General features: G+C 33.6%; 1 protein-coding gene across 1 annotated transcript; it reads right to left on the bottom strand.

The window, feature by feature from the left end:
- Positions 1-6,205: 6,205 nt before the first annotated feature.
- Positions 6,206-14,036, bottom strand: LOC142533839 (uncharacterized). The gene is made up of 7 exons (XM_075640745.1): positions 13,095-14,036; positions 9,653-9,705; positions 9,116-9,279; positions 8,887-9,038; positions 8,269-8,658; positions 6,769-6,830; positions 6,206-6,442 (listed from the first exon to the last, which is right to left on the bottom strand). The coding sequence occupies exons 1-6, from the start codon at positions 13,855-13,857 to the stop codon at positions 6,826-6,828; spliced, it is 1,527 nt and encodes a 508-aa protein (XP_075496860.1). The 5' UTR covers positions 13,858-14,036; the 3' UTR covers positions 6,206-6,442; positions 6,769-6,825.
- Between the last annotated feature and the right edge of the window lie 7,717 nt (positions 14,037-21,753).

The following is a 21,753-nucleotide window of genomic DNA, read 5'->3' as shown; positions in this document are numbered from 1 at the left end:
CCATTTGGATGACATTTTCATTTCATTTAATTATTTTTTTATTGTTAAAAAAATAAATTCGCAACTAAGCATTGAACTTTTTCAAGTATTTAGTTTTACTTACGAAATACCTAATTTCAATTTTAAAATACTTGATTTGGTAAATGAGATACTCAGAATGAGTATTAAAATACTGGATATTTGAATATGCAACGTAAGTTCACCAAATGCTCGCATTCCATCCAATATGCATTTGGATGACATGTTCATTTAATTATTTTTTTAAAAAAATTCGCAACTAAGTATTGAACATTTTGAAGTATTTACTTTTATTTACGAAATACCTAATTTCAATTTTAAATACTTCATTTAATAATTGAGATACTCATAAAAATTAATAAAATACTGGATATTCTAGTAGGCAATGTAAGTTCACCAAGTGCTCGCATTTCTATCCAAGATGCATTTAGATGACATGTACATTTCATTTAAATATTTTTTTATTTTTAAAAGAAAAACAAATTTGCAACTAAGCATTTAACTTTTTCAAATACTTAGTTTTACTTGCGAAATACCTAATTTCAATTTTAAAATACTTGATTTGGTAAATGAGATACTCAGAATGAGTATTAAAATACTGGATATTCGAATTTGCAACGTAAGTTCACAAAGTGCACGCATTTTCATCCAAGATATATTTAGATGACATGTTCATTTCATTTAATTATTTTTTTATTGTTAAAAAAAAACAAACTCGCAACTAAGCATCGAACTTTTTGAAGTACTTAGTTTTACTTGCGAAATACCTAATTTCAATTTTAAAATACTTGATTTGGTAAATGAAATATTCAGAATGAGTATTAAAATACTGGATATTAGAATATGCATCGTAAGTTCACCAAATGCTCACATTTCCATCCAAGATGCATTTGGATGGCATGTTCATTTCATTTAATTATTTTTTTATTGTTTAAAAAAACAAATTTGTAACTAATCATTGAACTTTTTCAAGTACTTAGTTTTACTTGCGAAATACCTAATTTCAATTTTAAAATATTTGATTTGGTAAATGAGATACTCAGAATGAGTATTAAAATACTGGATATTCGAATATGCAATGTAAGTTCACCAAGTGCTCACATTTCCATCCAAGATGCATTTGGATGACATGTTCATTTCATTTAATTATTTTTTTTATTGTTAAAAAAACAAATTCGTAACTAAGTATTGAACTTTTTCAAATACTTAGTTTACTTGCGAAATACCTAATTTCAATTTTAATATACTTGATTGGGTAAATGAGATACTCAGAATGAGTCTTAAAATACTGAATATTCGAATATGCAATGTAAGTTCACCAAGTGCTCGCATTTCCATCCAAGATACATTTGGATGACATGTTCATTTCATTTAATAGTTTTTTTAATTGTTAAAAAAAAAACAAATTCGCAACTAAGTATTGAACTTTTTCAAGTACTTAGTTTTATTTGCGAAATATCTAATTTCAGTTTTAAAATATTTGATTTGGTAAATGAGATACTCAAAATGAGTATTAAAATAGTGGATATTCGAATATGTAACGTAAGTTCATCAAGTGCTCGCGTAAGATGTATTTGGATGACATGTTCAAGGACATTTCAGCAGCCACAAAGCTTTGAAGGAGAAAAAAAGGCTTAGAGCGAAGATTTGAAGATTTCCGGACAATGTTCTTCGAGAGAATAGTCCGTGATAGGAACGAGTAGCATAATCCGTGGATTTACAATATACAGAGAAATATGAAGTCGGATACACGTCGATAGTCATAGTTCAGTAGGTCGAAAGCTATGAGATTTAATAAAACGACATGCAATTCACCATTGATAAATAATTAAAGAGATTTAATTACTTCACTAAGTTGAATTAGTTTGACATAGCTTGAGAGGGCGTGTTCAGTTGGATATGAAATCTCGTCGAAAGCATAGATCATTGTCGAACGAATTAAGTAGATTAGCGAGGGATAGGTGAATCGAGATTCACAACAAATTCATTTATCATTGAACTTTAATCAATCATTCTAGCTTATTTATTTCATCATTTAATCATTGAACCATTTCATTGAGTTTTTATTTAATAATCGTAGTAGTAAACAATCATCTGAAGTATCGCTGCTAAAAATTGAATAACTGAGAATAATAATTGAGAAATACAGTCCTTAGACAATGAAAGTTTTGCTCAATCACTAAGCATGGAACATTTTGACATCATGCACTTGCGATTATTGAAAGTCAATGACTATATTATTACTTGACATCGTGCACTTGCGATTATTTCGAGCTTGAATATTATTAATTTTTACTAAGAATTTTACAATGAAAGTTTTGATCGATCACTAATCATGGATTACATATTCATCTTATTTAATATTTTTTTGGTAAAAAAATTCTCAAATAATCATGAAAATTTAAAAGTACTTAGTTTTACTTGAGAAGTACCTAATTTGAGTTTGTAAATACTTGATTTCGTAAATGAGATACTCACAATATGCATTAAAATACTGGATATTCAAATATGCAATCTTTCCATGAAAAATTCATTAGTATACTTATTCATATCATTTAAATAAATAAACATAGTTCATTATTCATCATGGACTAATTGAGAGATGCATTATGAACATAGTTCGTAAATGAGCTTGAAGTTTGCACTTTAAGCATATCTATCGATTCTTGGATCAATGATTTATAAAATACTCATAAATATTAATTGACAATACTTTTTGATATTCATTGAATGACTTATTTGACAATTATACTTATTTGACATAATACTTATTGGTAATTATTCATTATATTTATTAGTATTTTTTTCTTTAAATGAGATGAATATGTCATCCAAATGCATATTCCAAGGAAAGATAAACACTTGGTGAGCTTACGTTGCATATTCGAATATCCAGTATTCTATTACATATTATGAGTATCTCATGTACCAAATTAAATATTTGCAATATCAAATTAGGTACTTCTCAAATAAAAACAAATACTTTAAAATTTTTATGCTTAGTTGGGAATTTGTTTTTTCTTTTACAGAAAAAATATTAAATGATATGAATATGTCATCCAAATGCTTATTCCATGGAAATATCAATACTTGGTGAACTTACATTGCCTATTTGAATATATAGTATTTTAATACATATTGTGAGTATCTCATTTACGAAATCAAGTATTTGCAAACTCAAATTAGGTACTTCTCAAGTAAAACTAAGTACTTTAAAATTTTCATGCTTAGTTGAGAATTTGTTTTTTTTTAATTATTAAATGAGATGAATATGTCATCCAAATATATCTTCCATAAAAATACCAACACTTGATGAACTTACGTTGCTTATTCGAATATCCAGTATTTTAATACATATTGTGAGTATCTCATTTACGAAATCAAGTATTTGAAAACTCAAATTAAAATACTTCTCATTTAGGAAGTAAAATAAAGTATTGGTAGACTCGAATTAGATATTTTTTGTACTAATTTAGATATCACATTTTAACTTCACAAATGACACATCAAAAGTCACTCAATATTACTAACTATATTTTTTTTTATCCCGAAATAATCAAAATTGAGTCTTAAAATGGTAAAATCAAGTATATGTGAAATCAAAATAGGTACTATTTGTACCAATTTTAGGTAGCACGTTTTTTATTCACAAATCTCATCATAAAAAAATATTCAATATTATCTTCAAATTATATATTTTGACATACCCAATCGAATTTGATTATTTAAAAGGTAAAATCAAGTATTTGTGAACTCGAATTATGTATTATTTGTATTAATTTAGGTATCACATTTTTGTTTCACGAATATCATCATCGGTGTCACTTAATATTAACTTCAAATTATATTTTGGCATCCTCAAATAATTAGATATGAGTATTTACGGGGTAAAATAATGTATTTATATACTCTAATTAGATACTCTTTGTACCAATTTAAGTATCACATTTTAACTTCACAAATGACACAATCAAAAGTCACTTAATATTACTTGAAACTTAAGTATTTTAAATAGCCAAATCAAATATTTGGAACCCGGAAATAGGTATTTTATTGATCAAAATAAGTAATTTTTCTAATTCAACAATGAGTGAGAAACTGTGTTTTTTCAAAAACTAGATGACATGAATAAGTCATCTTAATGCATTTTCAATGAAAATACCAACTTTATTGAATTTATTGTGATAGCTCGAAGATCCAGTATTTTCTTACACATTTGGAGTATTCAAAGAGTAAAATCAAGCATTTGGAACTCCAAAATAGATATTTTGTTGGTCAAAATAAATACTTAATCTTATTTCATGATGACTGATGACCTATGTTTTTTTTAAAAAAATAAAATGACATGAATAAGTCATCCTAATGTATTTTTCATGAAAATACCAACAATGACTGAATTTACGGTGAATGCTCGAAAATCTAGTATTTTCTTATATATTTGGAGTATTCAAATAGCGAAATCAATTATCTGAAACCCCATAATAAGTACTTTGTATGTCAAAATAAGTATTTACTTTTATTCCATGATAATTGAGAAACACAATATTTTGATAAAATTATATTTTAAATGGAGAAAAATGATATAATTCTGGTGGATAAAATAATATATTTATTTAAATAATAAAGGGTAAAAATGTAAAGTTTGCTTAATGGGTAGTTAAAAATAAATGTATAGAATTGTCAGGTACTGATTTCTAAAAAATTATGGCTAGGTACTGAATTTTAATGAAAATATTGACAGATGTATTTTTGGGAAATTCACCGATGATTCATTGAGAATCTTGGATTCCTAGACCTTTCCTCTTTTTGGTATGTCTTTTTGGTAATGGATATGTTTTTATATTCATGCAGAACCATGTGTGACTGTTGTTTATCTCTAGTGGGAAAAAGATCGGTTGCTTAAGAATGTAATAGACTTGCTAAATTCTAAATTTTACGAGGAATTCACACTTCCTCATAGAAAATAGATTCTGAATTTAAGTAATTAAAACCAATAAAGTGAATTTAATTTTTGTCGCAAATTATTTGTGCATGATGTATGTGTGACGTCATTTGTGGTAAGTAAGTTCTATGATCGTAAAATTATAATAGTTCACTTGTTGTGTGCGGGTGGGTATAATATATTTGACCATGACCATGAATATTTTTATTTTCTACTTTAAAAATAGAAAGACAAAAAAAAAACAATATGAAGGTGTGAGATTTATTTTAAATAATTATAATAATAAATTGGAAGTAGACTAGATGAAGATATCTGGAAATACATCTAGTAGAGTGGGATTCTGAATAAGGCAGTGCTAAGTTGTCCAATTTGACAAGGAGTTGGTATTTCGTGAGACGCTCTCACGAATCTTTATCTGTAAGATTTTTTCATGGATGATTTAAATGAGATATCCGTCTCATAAATATAATTCGTGAGACCGTTTCACACAAATTTTTGTCATTGATAAGAATGTTAACGTGCAGAAATTAAATACTATTAGAAAATAAAAGAAAACCCGTTAACTTTTCTCATATTATTGGTGTGAGATGTGATGTTTTGGCTCCAATAGTCTATGTTACGTGAGGTGGATAGGTCCATAGTTTTGATAGGTTGGTAAATTGTTAACTTAACCCAAGTTACTTAATTTATACAGAACGAATATGTTGATTTGCCTGAGGTTGTGCTTTTTCATACATTTCTTTTCCAATAAAAATATCTCTAATTATGGTATAAATATTAGTTTTCATTTTCATAAACTAGGTGTATTTTTATCCTGATATGATACAATATCATATATGAGTAGCATGTAATATAATGTTTAAAACAAGTAATATGCCTTTAGCGAGTCTGATTATCCTTGTCTTCGTTTAAGTCTGGGGTTGGAGCAAATTACTATAATGCGCCCCGGCCTACGGATTAGTCGACACTTTTCACAAATTTTACAAACGGAAACCTTAAAATATTTAGTTACTAAATTTAAATATGTAGCACAACGTGAAAGGAAAAAAAGTAGGAAAATATTTGACTTGTTTTTCAAAAGAGTGATGAATTACTAAAAAAGAAAAAAAGAAGAGTGATGAATTGAAGGTGGAACACCAAGGGAGACAACTGAATACTGGGAATTCAAAAAGGAGTTGAAATGTTGAATCAACGTTTAAAACTATATAAATTATGTTCTTCGTTATTTTACCATTTATTTAGCAACCAATATGCATTTTATACGTTTAGAAAATTAGCATCCACATAATAAGTTTACATCACATGATCAATTGGGGATATACAAAATCCCAACATCATAAAAAGTAGAATAATTCTAAGCATCAATCTCAACATACTCCAAATATGTTCTAAGACTTCTTCGACATCTCTAAATTACATAGCCCTCAACCTATAGTACTCCTTCCCATAATCTTCGAGAAGAATCCTCAGCAACATCCTGCCCTGTTATCAACCACATACAAAGGAATAACCGCTCTCGAGGAGATGAGCAAAACAGATAAACAAAAAGTATTGTATTGACAAAATAGATGATACCAATGAAATGGTTAACAAAGGATCAATGTTCAACATGAACGCTAACAACGTACTTCAATGTTACATAAACGAAAAGTATTGTATTGACAAAGTAGATTTTATTTTCACGCATTGATGGTTTTATGAATACATCAAATCACACACCCATGTAAATGTCACATAAGCCATGTAAGTAACCTAATCACATTACAACATTGTAGATACATAGCGTATTTTAATCGGTTGTAACATACCTTATCGAAATAGTCCAGTGGCTACAATAGAAGCTGGTATTCATAGAGAGGAGGTGATCACTCTACAATATCAAATTGCAAAACTAAAAAAATTAATCACATGTTGGACTTTCGAACTCGCATAAAATGGCTTAAACTTGTCTAAAACCCAAGCATAAACTCGAACTATACGACATTGAGCTAGGTTCAAACAACATACATTAAACTAAGACAGGCTTTACTCGCTCAAAATATGAGACTCGAGTCTCAACACTAGCCAAATACTTGGTGTAAATGTGATTTATGGTTCAAAATTTTCACCAAAATCCTCGATGAACAACAAAAATTTAAAATATTATAAACCATGTTATCAGCCTCTAAACATGATCTACAAATATTGAAACATCAAAAAATCCAAAGATAAAGGCTAAAACTCGAAACACACGGCAATGATACTTAGACATAACAATATGCAACTCATATCTTCGGAAAAGTATTGTAAAATATTTGTATAAACTATGAACCATGTTTACCATTTTCGGATGAAAAAATAAAAAAATGATGGAAATTAATGTTTTCAAACAAATCTTGCGTCAAGACAAAGAGCATGAAGAGAGGAGCGCAAAATTATGTATGGATCATCGAGATACTGAACAATCAGAGCTTAAAATGAAGTTGAATAGCCTGGATCTCTCTCTCTCTAGATGTTTAATGTGATGGTGAAAAGTTGTGAAATGCCACGAATTTAAAGAAATACTAGTGCACCGACGCACGCGTTACGTGCTTGTATAATATTTTTATAATTCATTTGATTTATATTTAAATGAGGATCAAAATATAATTATAAGAAATAGTGAGGGACTACACTGTAATTTTGATATATAAATTAAAAAATAAATTGAAAAAAAAAATAAACTCAGTAAGAATTGAACATATAACCTAAATCCCAAGTAACAATGATTCTATCCGCTGAACTACTTATAACTTGAATTAAAATTTTAACATTTTATTAATATATATAATTATTAAAACAGATCATGACACCAAAGTTAGTTACTCTAAGTGTCTCAAACTTAATAGAATAGTATAGATATCCCAAAGGAGTGGGATTTGTGCCGAGTCTGGACCTATTGTTTTTAACTTCAACCAACTTTGACTCAAAGGTTAAGGGGTCCGTGCAAGGTTTGTGCAGGGTCTGTGCACGGTTACATGTGTACTCTGTTCCATGGAACAAAAAGAACTCTATGTGTCACGGCATCTGTGCAACCTCTGCGCCATTGTTCGTGTGCGCTTTGTCCAAGAACACAAAATTTAGCATTTCGTGCGGTGTTTGTGCAAGGTCCGTGCACACCAAAACACGATATACTAACACACAGATGTGGCACGGGATATGATGCACATCAAAATTTAAAATGTTTTATGAACCACACATGATTAAAAGGCACCATAATTCTAGTAGTAGTAACTGATTTCATGCTCCAGCAATGTCATCATCAGAAGTACCACAAGTAAAGTCATCACCTGCAGGAAAACTTCTTGGACTGTCGCCATGCTTGACATGCTTGGATTGTGGATCATTTACATCACTAAAAAATGCCTCTTTGCGTTTTTTACTGCTTTCAGCCTCCACATTTGCAAAGTTATGAGCAGTGCCCCAGGGATCATCGCCAATTCTTCGACCTTCATTGACATCAACATCTTCAGAAGTGAATACAGCATCTATTTCTAGACCGTTGTTCACAACAGCATCACCAATTTCTTGACCCTCGTTGACATCAACAACATGGGATGAGAGGTTGATAAAATTAGGTGCAAAGTTGATTCTTGGCGCCAACATTGATTTGTTGGCAAGAACCAATGTCTCTTCATCAAATATTCTGATACCATTTCCTTCAAGAATCAATAGCCATGCTGCAATCAAGATCAGTCACAGTTATACCACTTGCACAAAAGCAAGAAAAGAAATGAGATTGAAATGAAATATAGCATGTTAGTGTAGTAGTGTCGATAGGAGTTGGTGTAGTAATTATCTGAGTAGCTTAATAGTACCGTGATTCTGCAGCTTTCTATAAAAAAATACGATTTATAAAACTGGGATATGATGGTATAAAACACAGTCCAGGTATACCAGCAACTCACCGATGAGAACTTGAGGATGCTGGATGTGAAGCCTATTGATTGGGTCCTCAATTCCAGCTTGAAGTTTTGCCCACTTAATTATTTCGGTGACTATTTGAGATTCGCCAAAAGCATTAATATATGATCTTGCAGTGGCGAAATCATTTGCAGACCTAATCCAAAAATGAAAGGCATTACTTTTTGAGTTTTGACATATTATATATGTAGACTTTAAGAACTTATCCCGTACAGAGCAAATCGAATCGCTTTGTCAGCAACTAACAGCCATAACAGAGCCACTTTTTTGGGTTGGTTGTCAGGTGAATGACTCCATCTTCCAAAATAAAATGAATAGTCAATCAATACCACAGCATCATACAGCACTTTCCGTAGAAGAATCTCATCTGTAGAGCACTGCAACAATCCTCAAGTTCAGTTTGCGGAGCATAAAAACTTTGAGATTTTTATAAATTATTCTCTAGCATGGCACCAAATTAGAATCATGAAAAAGTTCCACTATAATAAATTATTTCCAGAAACTACACTATGCAAGATCCTTTGAAAGATTTTCGATTGTGTCAAGTAAACATGATCTATGTCTTTTTACCAAAAGTAGCAGAGAGACGTGCCACCAAATTAGAATCATGAAAAGGTTCCAATATAATAAATGATTTCCAGAAACTACACTATGCAAGATCCTCTGGTAAATTCTCGATTTATAGATTAAATAAATTGTGTCCATTAACATGATCTATGTCTTTTTACAAAGAGTAGCAGAGAGACATACCAGTAAGGTTTTAACAGGCAAACTTGGCTCCAACAGGGTTTTGAAGAGTATATCTGTCAAGGAGCACACCATTTTTTAAGTATATTGTGTGCAAACACAAAAGCTAAGTACAAATATGGAATTTCATTTAGTACAGGTAGAGACAATTTCTAGAATGAATAGGAACATTTAAGCAAAACAAGAGGGAAGAAAGATTATTGGTGTAGAAGAAAGTTATCACTCTGAGTTGTCATCTAACCAAATCCTTTAATTTGGCTGCATGTGAATCACTAAACCTTGGAGAAATGATGAAGTTGTTTCCAGGTAAATGGTTTATTTCAAGCTAAGTCATTTTTATATTACTGATTAACTATCATGAGAACTTCACTCTCTTCTCTTTACACAGGAATCCTCTGATTCAACACACACTTTCTTAAGGTAATGAGGCATTACTAGAAGATGATCAAGTCCACAATCACGAGCTTCCGTTATTGTACAAAGAAAAAATGCACAAGGTATTCGAAGTGAGTTCCACTTTTATCATGTGAACAAAGATATTTCTATTCAATCATACTCCTGACATTTAAATTTGTAGTTGTTCCAATGTGCAATAGAAATTAAACATAATACATGATGCATGACCTGATAAAGCCAAAACACCATAGCTAAATAGCAAGAGTACGTATGCATTGTTTAGCCTATACAAATTAAGAAATTGGAAGTTGGCACCTAGAACCATAATTGTCAAAAGTGCAAGACGCATTAAAGCGCTCAAGTGTACTGGGTGCAATAAATAAAAAATATTCTCAAATTTAAAAATAAATTCAAATTCTTTTAAAAATATGAAAAATAAAAAAACAAATATTGAAATCATCATTTTTCAAATATCAAATATTAAAACGCAAGGGCAAAGGGCCGAGGTGACACACGGGCAAAGGTGATGGGAGGAAATGCGACGTGATGTTAGGGTTTCATGTGCTCTTTTTATGAGGAAAAGGCGACAAAAGAGAAACTCCACTTTAAGGCAATTTCACCTCTATCATATATTTTTTTGGACAAAAGTCTGTTTTTTCTCCTAAGCGAGCTTAAATGTGAAGAGCAAAGAAACGCACGAAGCACGCACTTCATGAAAGTCGTGTGCTTTGAAGCGCACTGAAGTGCAGGCAATGCATTTCCCTGTGCTTTTCACTTATTAAAGCGCACACTTCTTGCAATTTTGACAACTACGCCTATAACATTAATTTAACAACAAATTGTATGACATTCTCACCAATAAAGTAAAAATATTGAAAACACTTGATTGTCTGGATAGCTAAACTTAACATATCTCTCCGTGAGACCTCCTCGTTAAGGCCTCGATCAATTCTCAAGCATAGCCTTAGAAGTAAAGTTTCATTCATGACAGCCCCAGCCAGATACCCCGGCTGCTCAATAACATCCTTTAGAAACCTGTTATTTAGAATTGGAAAGAATGTAGCCGAAACACATGCATCACAGATCCCCCTGGTCTGATCAATGGTCCAAACCCTTAATAAGTCCACAAAATGTTCCCCAAAATTATTCAACCCCTCATTTTCTCCATACAGATATTGCGAGCAACAAATGCTAAAATAACAAGCAAGTTTTTCTACAACACTCCCAATCTCTTCCAACAAGAGTGTATTCCTCTCTGACAAATTAAGCCCTAAACGATATAAAAGATAAAGAATGGGGGCAATCAAAGCAATTTTTTTTACCACACCGCATTGATGTGAACATTTTCTTATTAAATGCAATAAACTCTTAACAAGAATAAATCTCTTCCGAGGCTTTAAATTCTTGAAACTGGAGCTGTGAAAGGAAATCGCAACATAAAACCATAAAATCTCCAGAGGCGGATCTTTCAATTTCTGTACCGATTTTTGGTACAGAAGAAATAAAGACGAGAAATCCGAGCCATTTTTAGGGTATTCACGCATGAAGTAACTTATTGAACATTTGATCACAACATCATGACCCACTTTTAGGTTCCGACCATCGATCAAGTTCATGACTGGAGCACTCATATTGCTTTAAGGGGGTAAAACTAAGCTATTGTAAAGATTAACTGGTGTTGTGTGTATGATAGGGAAACTATGGAGAAAGTTTGGTAGGTGAATACAACTAAGAAGCAATTTTCGCCAATGATGTAAAGTGCGATGGAGAGAAATTTTCAAATGCAAAAGCGTGCAAAGTGAGAGCATCTTTAAGGAAGGCAATTTACTATTCTAGGAATTCGAAATCCAATTATAGATTGCTTGTATGTTATACATTACAATAATTGGATTTCACAATTAAATGCGTCGGAAAGAAGAACACGGTTAATTGGAGGAAATTTTATATGCTAAGATAAATCGACTAGTTCACATAGAGCCTCTATTCCACTATTTGACAGATATGCATATGGGAAAATTGATACTAGCGCTGATTTGGTACATAATAGGCTACTTAATCTCATTTGAACAACTTTAGAAAGACAAGATTCACGGGGCTAATTCATTCTGCAACAACTTGCAGAATATTAATTTGAATGAATCATAACAATGTCACAAAAGAAAACCATAGGGGCACCATAAGCTTATCGAGCAATGTGATTGAACATTGACAAATAAATTGGATTCAACATTGAAACTGTAACTTGGATCAAATTTTGTTGACTGATCTATTTGTATTCCATCGCCTCTTCTAATATCACTTTCTATGATAAGGTTGTTACTTTATGTCCTGTAATATTATCAAACTCCTTGAAGCTGTATAAATTTGAGGGCTCCATACCACGGCTATCTTTAGTTGTTTCACCAATTTACTGCCTCACAAGTGTAAAAAATAATCTATCAATCACAGCCCTCTCACCATCCATGAATTTTCAACTGCCGAACTACGCATGGTATGACCTGCTATATCCCAAGTCTTCCCATTGTCAGGCATATGTTCTACGTGCAGCATTCAGACCGAATGTCTACATGAAATTACAACCCATGCTTCAATTTATTCCTTAATCATATGAAATATAAACAAATATATAAGTTGATTCCACGAGCTTTCTCAAGCTGTGTAGCGTAGTTTTGCATTATAAGCAAACCTTCATAACCAGATATTTACTTCCAGGACATAACAACAGAAAGGTCTGTTTTTTTTTTCTGGATTTCGCCGTTCCCTTTTTAATATAGAGGACTTGTTCAAAGAAAACTAGCATAAAACTCAGTTCTGTTGCTTAAAACCAGAGCCTTTATTCTCTTGCAAGACACTAAACAATTTGAAGCACGTAATTCTATTGACAAAATAAATCTAAAATAGTGCAACGTTACCATAACGTAGAATTGCTTCGAATTGGTACAGATTTTGGGGAGTATAGAATTTTGTAAGTGTTGTGATCATTCAAGATTAATAAATTTTAGTTTTATACTTTGATTACAAGTACAATATGAAGTTAATGAAACCTCACCTACAAAGAAGCAGTTAAGTAACGCCTTGATCATGCGAACAGTATGAATTTTTGTGTCTTTAAGAAAATCTTCTTTACACTGACCCGAACCAAAACTCAGACACAGCTTCAGCAAAAAAACTTCACATAAAACTATCCCTACAAACTCCTGCATCCCGTGCCTCGAATTCACCCCCCTCCAAATGCAATCACTCAAAACCGGAAAAAACACAGTCAAGTTTTCCCCGATACTGCGACTCCCACCACCTCGATCAGCAGTCCATACACGAACCAAATCCTCAAAATACACAGCCATGTTTTCAAATTCCACAATTCCTTTCCCATAGTCTTGAATTCCAGTGAACAACGTGATATGATTAGTAATATTCTCCAACAATTTACTGACTTCATATTTCACGCTTAATTCGTTTTTTCCAAAATCATACAAGATATTGTACAACTCGTATACAACAGGAGCAAGCAGCACGATCTTTTTTGACGTGCTACTCAAATTAGAACACGAAATATGCAAATTCATCAAGTCTTTTACTATGAGAATTCGAGTGGAAAGGTCCTCCTTTTGTGAGCTGGACTTTGCGGCGTGAAACGTTACCGCTGAGTAGAACCATGTAATTTCGACAGGTGGATCGAGCATTGTTTGTATTAAACGGAAGAAAATCGTCTCAAAAAACGAGAAATCGGAGCTCCCATTTTTGTGCAGTTCAAGGAAGTGCTTGATTGATTCCTTTAACATAAGTTCCTGATTCTGAACAACGGAATTCATCGGCTTTGCGGCCAAGAAAATGAGGAAAATGGCAGGATATCGGGGGGGGTAAAAAAGGCTTGAATTTGCCTACTTTCAAGGATTCTTCAGGCTGAAAGGTGGAGATTTTAGGCTTCAAATTCAGTTTAATGCCCTAATATGGACATAGTTGAAAATTTGGGGATTTGTAACGGATCAGTTATTTGAATTTCCGCACAGAGTATTTGAATTCTATATTATATTTTTTAATTTTATTGTGCATTCATCGTGTGTATTGTGTGCTTGTTTCATTGATTCTTTGTGCGTAATTATTTTTTAAGTTTGGTTAATTTTTATATAAAATTATTCTTTAATTTCATGTGATACGGTCTCATGAATCTTTATTTGTAAGACGGATCAACCTTACCGATATTCATAATATACGACTCGTGAGACCATCTCAAACAAATTTTTGTCTAATATAATTATAATGAATTATATATTTTAGCGCATTATGCACCACATCATGCGTGTGTCGGGTAATAAAAAAAAGTTAATTGTAATTTATTAACCTTGTGATTTATGATAATTAAAAAAAACAAATGAATTTTAAAAATAACAGTCACTCCCTTAATATTTTTACTTATCTTATATATTGCTTCCTCCATAAAAAAATTAATAAAAAATTATTATCAATCAAAGATTCATGTAACATTCCAAATTTACCGTTTTATAAACATAAATTATTACAACTTGAACAAAACATACTTGGTTATAATTTTTAATGTTTTCATAATTACTTTTTTTAATATTAATAATTATATATATTAAATAGATTTTTGTAAATATTTGAACTTTTTGATTTTAAATTACCATAAAATTTGAATGCATTTTAAGTAATTTTATTTGTTCACTAAATTATAAAATTAAAATAAAAAAACTATTATAATTTTATATATTAAAATTAAAATATTTCATATATAAAATTTAATATACCCTAGTAATTTTGACTATTTTCAACATTTTACAAATTATTATACATATAGAAAAAATAAAAAAGTAGGTATGCCCCTGCAAAGTCGAAGTGAAGTAACCGTGATTTTTAAAATTAATTGGATCTTTTTGTGATAGTAGAAAATCTCAAGGACGTGGACGTAATTGAACAAAAACAATAAAAAAAAGAAATATTTTTTTAAAAAAATTAAAATTAAAATTATAATTTTTAGAAATTGAACTGATATGAGATAACATAAAATATAAATAAATATGTTATTATAATTATAATATAATAAAATGATGAAGTTAGTTTGATAAGATGCCTATTTATTGACGAGTCAATTTGGTCTAAAAAATGGGCTTGTTTAAATAATTGTTAAATAATTTTAAAACCAAATCTGTTATCAATATTTCATAAATTAAAGATCAAATTATACGTATAATTTAAAAAATCATATTATTGTGCTTAAAATATAATCCAAGAAGCCCACTTTGAAGCTCATGAACAGTAGCCCAACAAAGGAAAGCCCAGGAGAATAGCGGTTGGCCTAGGGAAAAGCACGATGCACCATTATACGACGTGGAAATCGTGGGGAGATCGTGGAATGTGGCTGAAACTCACCCATGGAAGGTGATAAAAGAAGAAGGAATAATCAGAAAAGGCCCCCCGACAAATCAACAAAAAAATCTACAGCAAAGCTCTGCAGAATCCTCTCAATTCTATGCATGTTTATTTCAATTTCTAGCAGTCAAGTATTTGAATTTTTTACATATTCCTTCAATTTTATTGTAGAATGTTGATCAAAATTCATAAAAGCATATTTAAGTTTGATGTTGTCAATGGATTCTCTCTATAATTTCTGTATTTTTCTCAGTTTACACGTTTAGCTTTGAAGCCATTTCGAAGGAATTATAACTAACGATCGAATCGAGACTCGCAACGCTTGATAAACGAAGTCAGATCATTTCACATTTGGCACGAACATGTGCCTGGCACGCCCGCAAAATTTCGTGATAAACAAGTTGGCACGCCCAGTGGGACCCAATGCCTCCAAAGCGTACTGAGAAGAATGAAAGAATTCCTCCATCACAGGGGAAAAGTCATCGTTCACAGGAGAAAGAGACTGATGCTGATGGAAGATCAGTGGAACGACTGGTACACAAGTTCGAAGAAGAGGCTGTGAAGGAAGAAATTTCATTTTTTGGTGGTGAGGGACTTCCAGCAAACATTATATTGTCCATGGAGAAAAATATCCGTGGGGATCTCATCGAAATGACCAAAGCCTTTATTGATGTTATGATGGAATTTATAGCAGAAATAAGGGAATGGAGGATGTCTTCGAAGGAAGATAATAAGTCACCAAAAGATGATAAACCTAAGGAAACTGGAACAAAACTGTCTGAGGACCAAGGCCAGGGATCGGGGAATCCTCAAGCAGGTGAAAATCGCCGCTTGGAGGAATCACCGACTCTGGGATCTGTTGACGAAAGAAAGTATACTCCTCCACACAGGAGGGAAGATGATTTGGGTCCGAAAAGCCAAAGTTACAGTAATGGTAAACAAGTAACATGGAATATGTTCGCTGTTACTTCTCCTAGCATGCATCCAGAGATGTATGGTGATGGGGGAATGCATGGGTGTTCAGTTCCAGGTTCGGGGAATAACACTCGGGGGGCAAATTATTCCCCGTACCCATCGCAAAAAACTCCAGGCTTGGACTTCGAGACTGTACATGATGTTATTCAAGAGTTGTATGGCCCAGGTGAGGCCAATCAACCGACCAAAGTTACTCAAGCCATATCCCGATGTTGTTGATCGTAAAAATCCTTATCCACGATGGTATAACATTCCAAACTTTACGTTATACTCAGGGGAAGATGGCCAATCTAGTGTGAAACATGTGGCGAGGTTTACGGTACAGTGTGGGGAACTAGCAAATTTGAATAACTTTTCCAACTATAAGCTGCGTTTGTTTCCCAATTCATTGACTAGTACTGCGTTTACTTGGTATGACACACTACCTCGAAATTCTATTATGACTTGGCATGACATGGAACGCCAGTTCCATACACAGTTTTTCAGAACAGTGCCTGAGATCAGTATAGCTGAATTGTCGAGAGTGGTCCAGAAGTTGGGAGAATCTGCTAATGATTTTATTTGCGAATTCAAAAGAGTGATGAGTAGGAGCAAAGTTTTCATTCCAGAATCAGAATATGTGAAAATGGCGCAGCGAGGACTTGGCTTTGAGTTGAGAAAGAAATTCCAGGGGATGGAATTCCGCGTTTTTATGAGCTTGCTGCTAAGGTATCAGAGTATGAGGAATTATTACGTGAGGAAAGTCATAAAAAGAAGCCTATTGTTGGCTCTTACTTCCAGGAAGTTGAAGAAGTCGCCTTGGCAGAAGTGGTGAATTCTGGATCACGTACAGTCCCGTTGTTAAAGCACAAGAATGAAGAATTTCCCAGAAAAAATGATTCTCCTGTTCAAACGCCTTATACCTATGATGCATCAAAGACAGAAGAAATTTTTGATCATTTGGTAAAGGAAAAATTCATAACATTCCCCCCAGATCATAAAGTACCAACCAGAGATGATATCAAGGGAAGAGACTAGTGTAAGTATCATAATTCCTTCAACCATAATACTAATGCTTGTTGGGCTTTCAAGAATGTCTTGCAGGAAAGAATCAATAAGGGGATCCTGAAATTTCCTGAGAAGAAAGAAACAATGATAGTGGATGAAGATCTCTTTCCTCGGTGGCCAATGTGAATGTAAACAACACTGACTTACGTTTCTTAATCAACGAGAGGAGAAGGAATGTGAATGGGCACATGTCCATTAAACCAAGACTTACCATAAAAAAGTGTTGGGTGCCTCGAAAATTGATATTTGAGGCCAAAGAGAACAAGACAGAAGCTGCTCATGGAAGAAACAACTATTACAGTGGGGGCGGCCTGCATTATATTGGGAGGAATATGAGGTATAACAGGGAATCCATGGCCAAAAGGCCGGAGAACCAATACCTCAGGAGGAGCTCACATTCTTGATCTGTGAATGGCGAGAGAATAAATGACCCACATTTGGTCCAGAAGATAATCCAGAGGCCAGCACCTATAAGCGCTGATAGAAAATATGAAAGGAAACCTCGTTTTGTTGTTCCTCCCAGAGCAATCCCTGATGGTGTATGGAAACGGGTAGAACATCCAAAGTTCCCAAAACCTCTTTCTAGGACCCAAAAACGACGTTTGTTGAGAAAAAAAGCTGCTGAACGCAGATCTGGGATGGAGGAGTCATTCAAAGAGAAGAAAAAATTTGGGAGGAATGCTACTGAAGATAATGAGGAAGAAGATGATGACTTGATATCTGAGGAAGACAGTGAACCAGTCAAGAGGGCTACTTTCAAAATGGGGCAGATTCTGATTTCATTTGAGTGTACCACCGGCTCTTTAATGTTGCCAGAGGAATTCAAACGCAAAAGGGGGTTTGAATCCGATGTATTCACTGGAAATCAAAGTGGCACAGAATCCATTCAGATTGATACTTTGAATGAAAGCGTTGGTGTTCTTGTGGATGAAGAGAAAAGAGTGTTGATGAAGCGACCTACCAGTGAGATGACTAAACATATCAAACCACTCTATATTGTAGCACATGTTAATGGTAAGCCGTTGTCTAGGGTATTGATAGATAATGGGTCAGCTCTGAATATTCTACCCTACAGAAACCTTCAGAAGCTGGGGAAGAATGTGGAAGATTTGATTCCTACCGAAGTCTCTGTGGCAGCTTTCACTGGGGAATCTACAAAAACTTTGGGAGTGTTGCCAGCGAATGTTACTGTAAGATCCCGATCCTCGCTGTCAGCCTTTTTCATGGTCAATTCCAGTGCCAGCTTCCATGCTTTGCTAGGGAGGGATTGGATTCACACCAACCATTGTGTACCATCATCCATGCACCAGTTACTGTTGATGTGGAAAGGAGATGAAGTGGAAGTGATACAGGCTGATTCACAGCCGTATCAATCGAATTCCAATGCCGTGGAAGCTAGATATTATGATGGAGCATTTGGTCCAATCAAGTTTTGTAACTACAAGGTGCATGGACAACCAGGAGCAGTGTACATGGATACTCAAAATGTTAAAGAAATAGTTGAGAAGGTTCTCAAACCTACTGCCATGGTCTATCCTAGACCTATGGTTCGACCTATTATCGAGGAGGTCGATGACTAAGTTCACTAAAAAAGAGATGGAAGTCGCTGCAACTTCCGAATGGAAAGTCACATTGCAGCAGCTGGTGAATGAAGTACAATCTCAGGAGTTGTGGGATATCGATGGAGCTAAAGTAATATTTGAGAAGGAACGTGGAGGTAGTGAGGAAGAAAAGTTACAAATGGAGGATTTCATCTTAGCTCCGGCTCAGATGGAAGATCGACAGCCGGAGACAGGTGGTTTATAAAAATGGAAAAGATGGGAAGTATTGTACAAAGTAGGCTGGATGACCACTTTGGTTAATTTTGTCATATTGCTTATAAGAAGTTTCTGTAAATATCATAGGAATAGGCTTTTAAGCCATTCTTTGCTGAACTTGTTTGTAAATAATGATGGAGGATTTGTAAATAAATAAAAATACTTGCTCGTGGAGTTCGCTGTAGTTAATTTGGGTAAAGTGCTCTTTGTGTTAGTTGGTCAAATCGGTGACAAAGCGAAGTTCATTTAGTGCATGTTTTGAAACTTCGGTGAGCTTTATTCGAAAATGTGGTTTGGCCGTTCATTGGGAATGTGTGTTGATTTGCGTTTGTTTGTGTCATTATTAAATGTTTACTTTTTAGAAAAAATTTGGCAGAGTTTCCCTTGTAAATGTGATATGCCAAAAATATAAACACCTGCAAACAAATCCCAAGCAACAGATACCCAAACAACAGTGTATTCTAACGGCAAAGTTGAGTTTCTGACCATTCCCCAACATTCACGGAACAGAAAAAGAAACAAGCCAAATCATGGCAAACAAGTACAACATGTCAAGAAGGTACTACACTATGGTCCAGAAATTCCATAAAAATGCCAAAACATAAACTAGGATCGCCATAAAGATGAGACGGAGTTTTCAAGAGAGATCAAGTTGACGCAACTCTTCCCATTTGGACAGACACTTTGCCCGAGTCTGCTCAGCTGTTTGCAAGGTGTGCTTTCACTGTTGGTAAGCATGCTTTGTTGCACCAAATCATCACCCAAGTGCTGGATATCGGCCTTGAGCTTATCGGAGGAAACTTTCAAGGCTTCATTGTCGTGCAGAAGGGCCATCATGTCGGTTTTATGCTGAGCGAGTTTGGCCTTTAATTTCTTTACCAGCTCTTCCTTGGAGTCAAAGTTCGCATTCTTCTATTGGAGAGTTGTTAGGATAACCTTTCTCTCAGAGAGCATACTGTCCAACCTCTCTTTCTGTGCTTTGAAATCTCCCACTTGAATCAACGTCTTCGAACAAGTGAGGATTGAATTTTGAAAAGTTGAAAACATTGAAAGTAGATTATTTAAGATATCATGTCGTGGGTGTTGCTCATCAAAAACTCATTCAAACATAGGCACAAACACCTTGTGTGCAGCATGAAATGTGGCAAATTCTACCGTGTTTTTGTGATAGAGGATTGGAAAAAATGGTGAAACATACCTATCTTGAGAAGATGTGGCTTGATATAAAGAAATTTGATTATGACAATTTTCAGAAACTTGGATGGCATTACAAAGGCGATGTAATCTGCGGTTTCTTCGGGAAGATCGATGGGTGCTGATGGAGATTTGGGGGAAGGGAATGAGGAAGAAAGAGATAAAGATGAGGTTCAGGGAATGCACACTCGGATTTAACCTGTTGGAGGAAGAACATGTGTTTTAGCTGTCAATTCTTCTTCAAGTCCGTAGAATTATTCCTTTCAACCTCACGTATCTGAATAAGAAAGAAGACTGAACAAAAGCAAATATATAGCAACCTTGGCCCACTGGGCCGAATTTGTCAAATTAGCCAAATTGTGCCAATTTGGCAATTGGCCCAAATTGGCTAGGGGGGCAATTGTTGTGCCTAAAATATAATCCAAGAAGCCCACTTTGAAGCTCATGAGCAGTAGCCCAACAAAGGAAAGCCCAGGAGAATAGCGGTTGGCCCAGGGAAAAGCACGATGCACCATTATACGACGTGGAAATCGTGGGGAGATCGTGGAATGTGGCTGAAACTCACCCGTGGAAGGTGACAAAAGCAGAAGGAATAATCAGAAAAGGCCCCCCGACAAATCAACAAAAAAATCTACAGCAAAGCTCTGCAGAATCCTCTCAATTCTATGCATGTTTATTTCAATTTCTAGCAGTCAAGTATTTGAATTTTTTACATATTCCTTCAATTTTATTGTAGAATGTTGATCAAAATTCATAACAGCATATTTAAGTTTGATGTTGTCAATGGATTCTCTCTATAATTTCTGTATTTAAGCCATTTCGAAGGAATTATAACTAACGATCGAATCGAAACTCGCAACGCTTGATAAACGAAGTCAGATCATTTCACATTTGGCACGAATACGTGCCTGGCACGCCCGCAAAATTTCGTGATGAACACATATATTTATAATATAGATCCGGTTCAGATTTTTTTAATCAACACGTCTAATCAAATCAATTTTTCAGTTTGATTAACTCGAAAAAAATCCAACCATGATCCAATAAAAATCAAATCGGCGATTTGGTTTGGTTTTCTGGTTCGGTTTTTGCTCTTCCCTAATATATATACACTGATATTTATGAAGTTTTAGAACTTATTTCCTGAAAAATTATTTTAGATCAAATGATTGATTTGAATAAAAAGATTTGAAGTATGAATTTGACATTACAACCATTTTGGGAAGATTTCAAATTCATCGTAATCACCGTTGTATTTACATAAATTAAAAAAAATAAAAATATAAA

The sequence above is a fragment of the Primulina tabacum genome, chromosome 18, assembly GCF_025594145.1.
Source record: "Primulina tabacum isolate GXHZ01 chromosome 18, ASM2559414v2, whole genome shotgun sequence".
NCBI lineage: Eukaryota > Viridiplantae > Streptophyta > Magnoliopsida > Lamiales > Gesneriaceae > Primulina > Primulina tabacum.
Note: the sequence above shows the minus strand (reverse complement) of the source record. Positions and strands in the feature narration are given on the sequence as shown.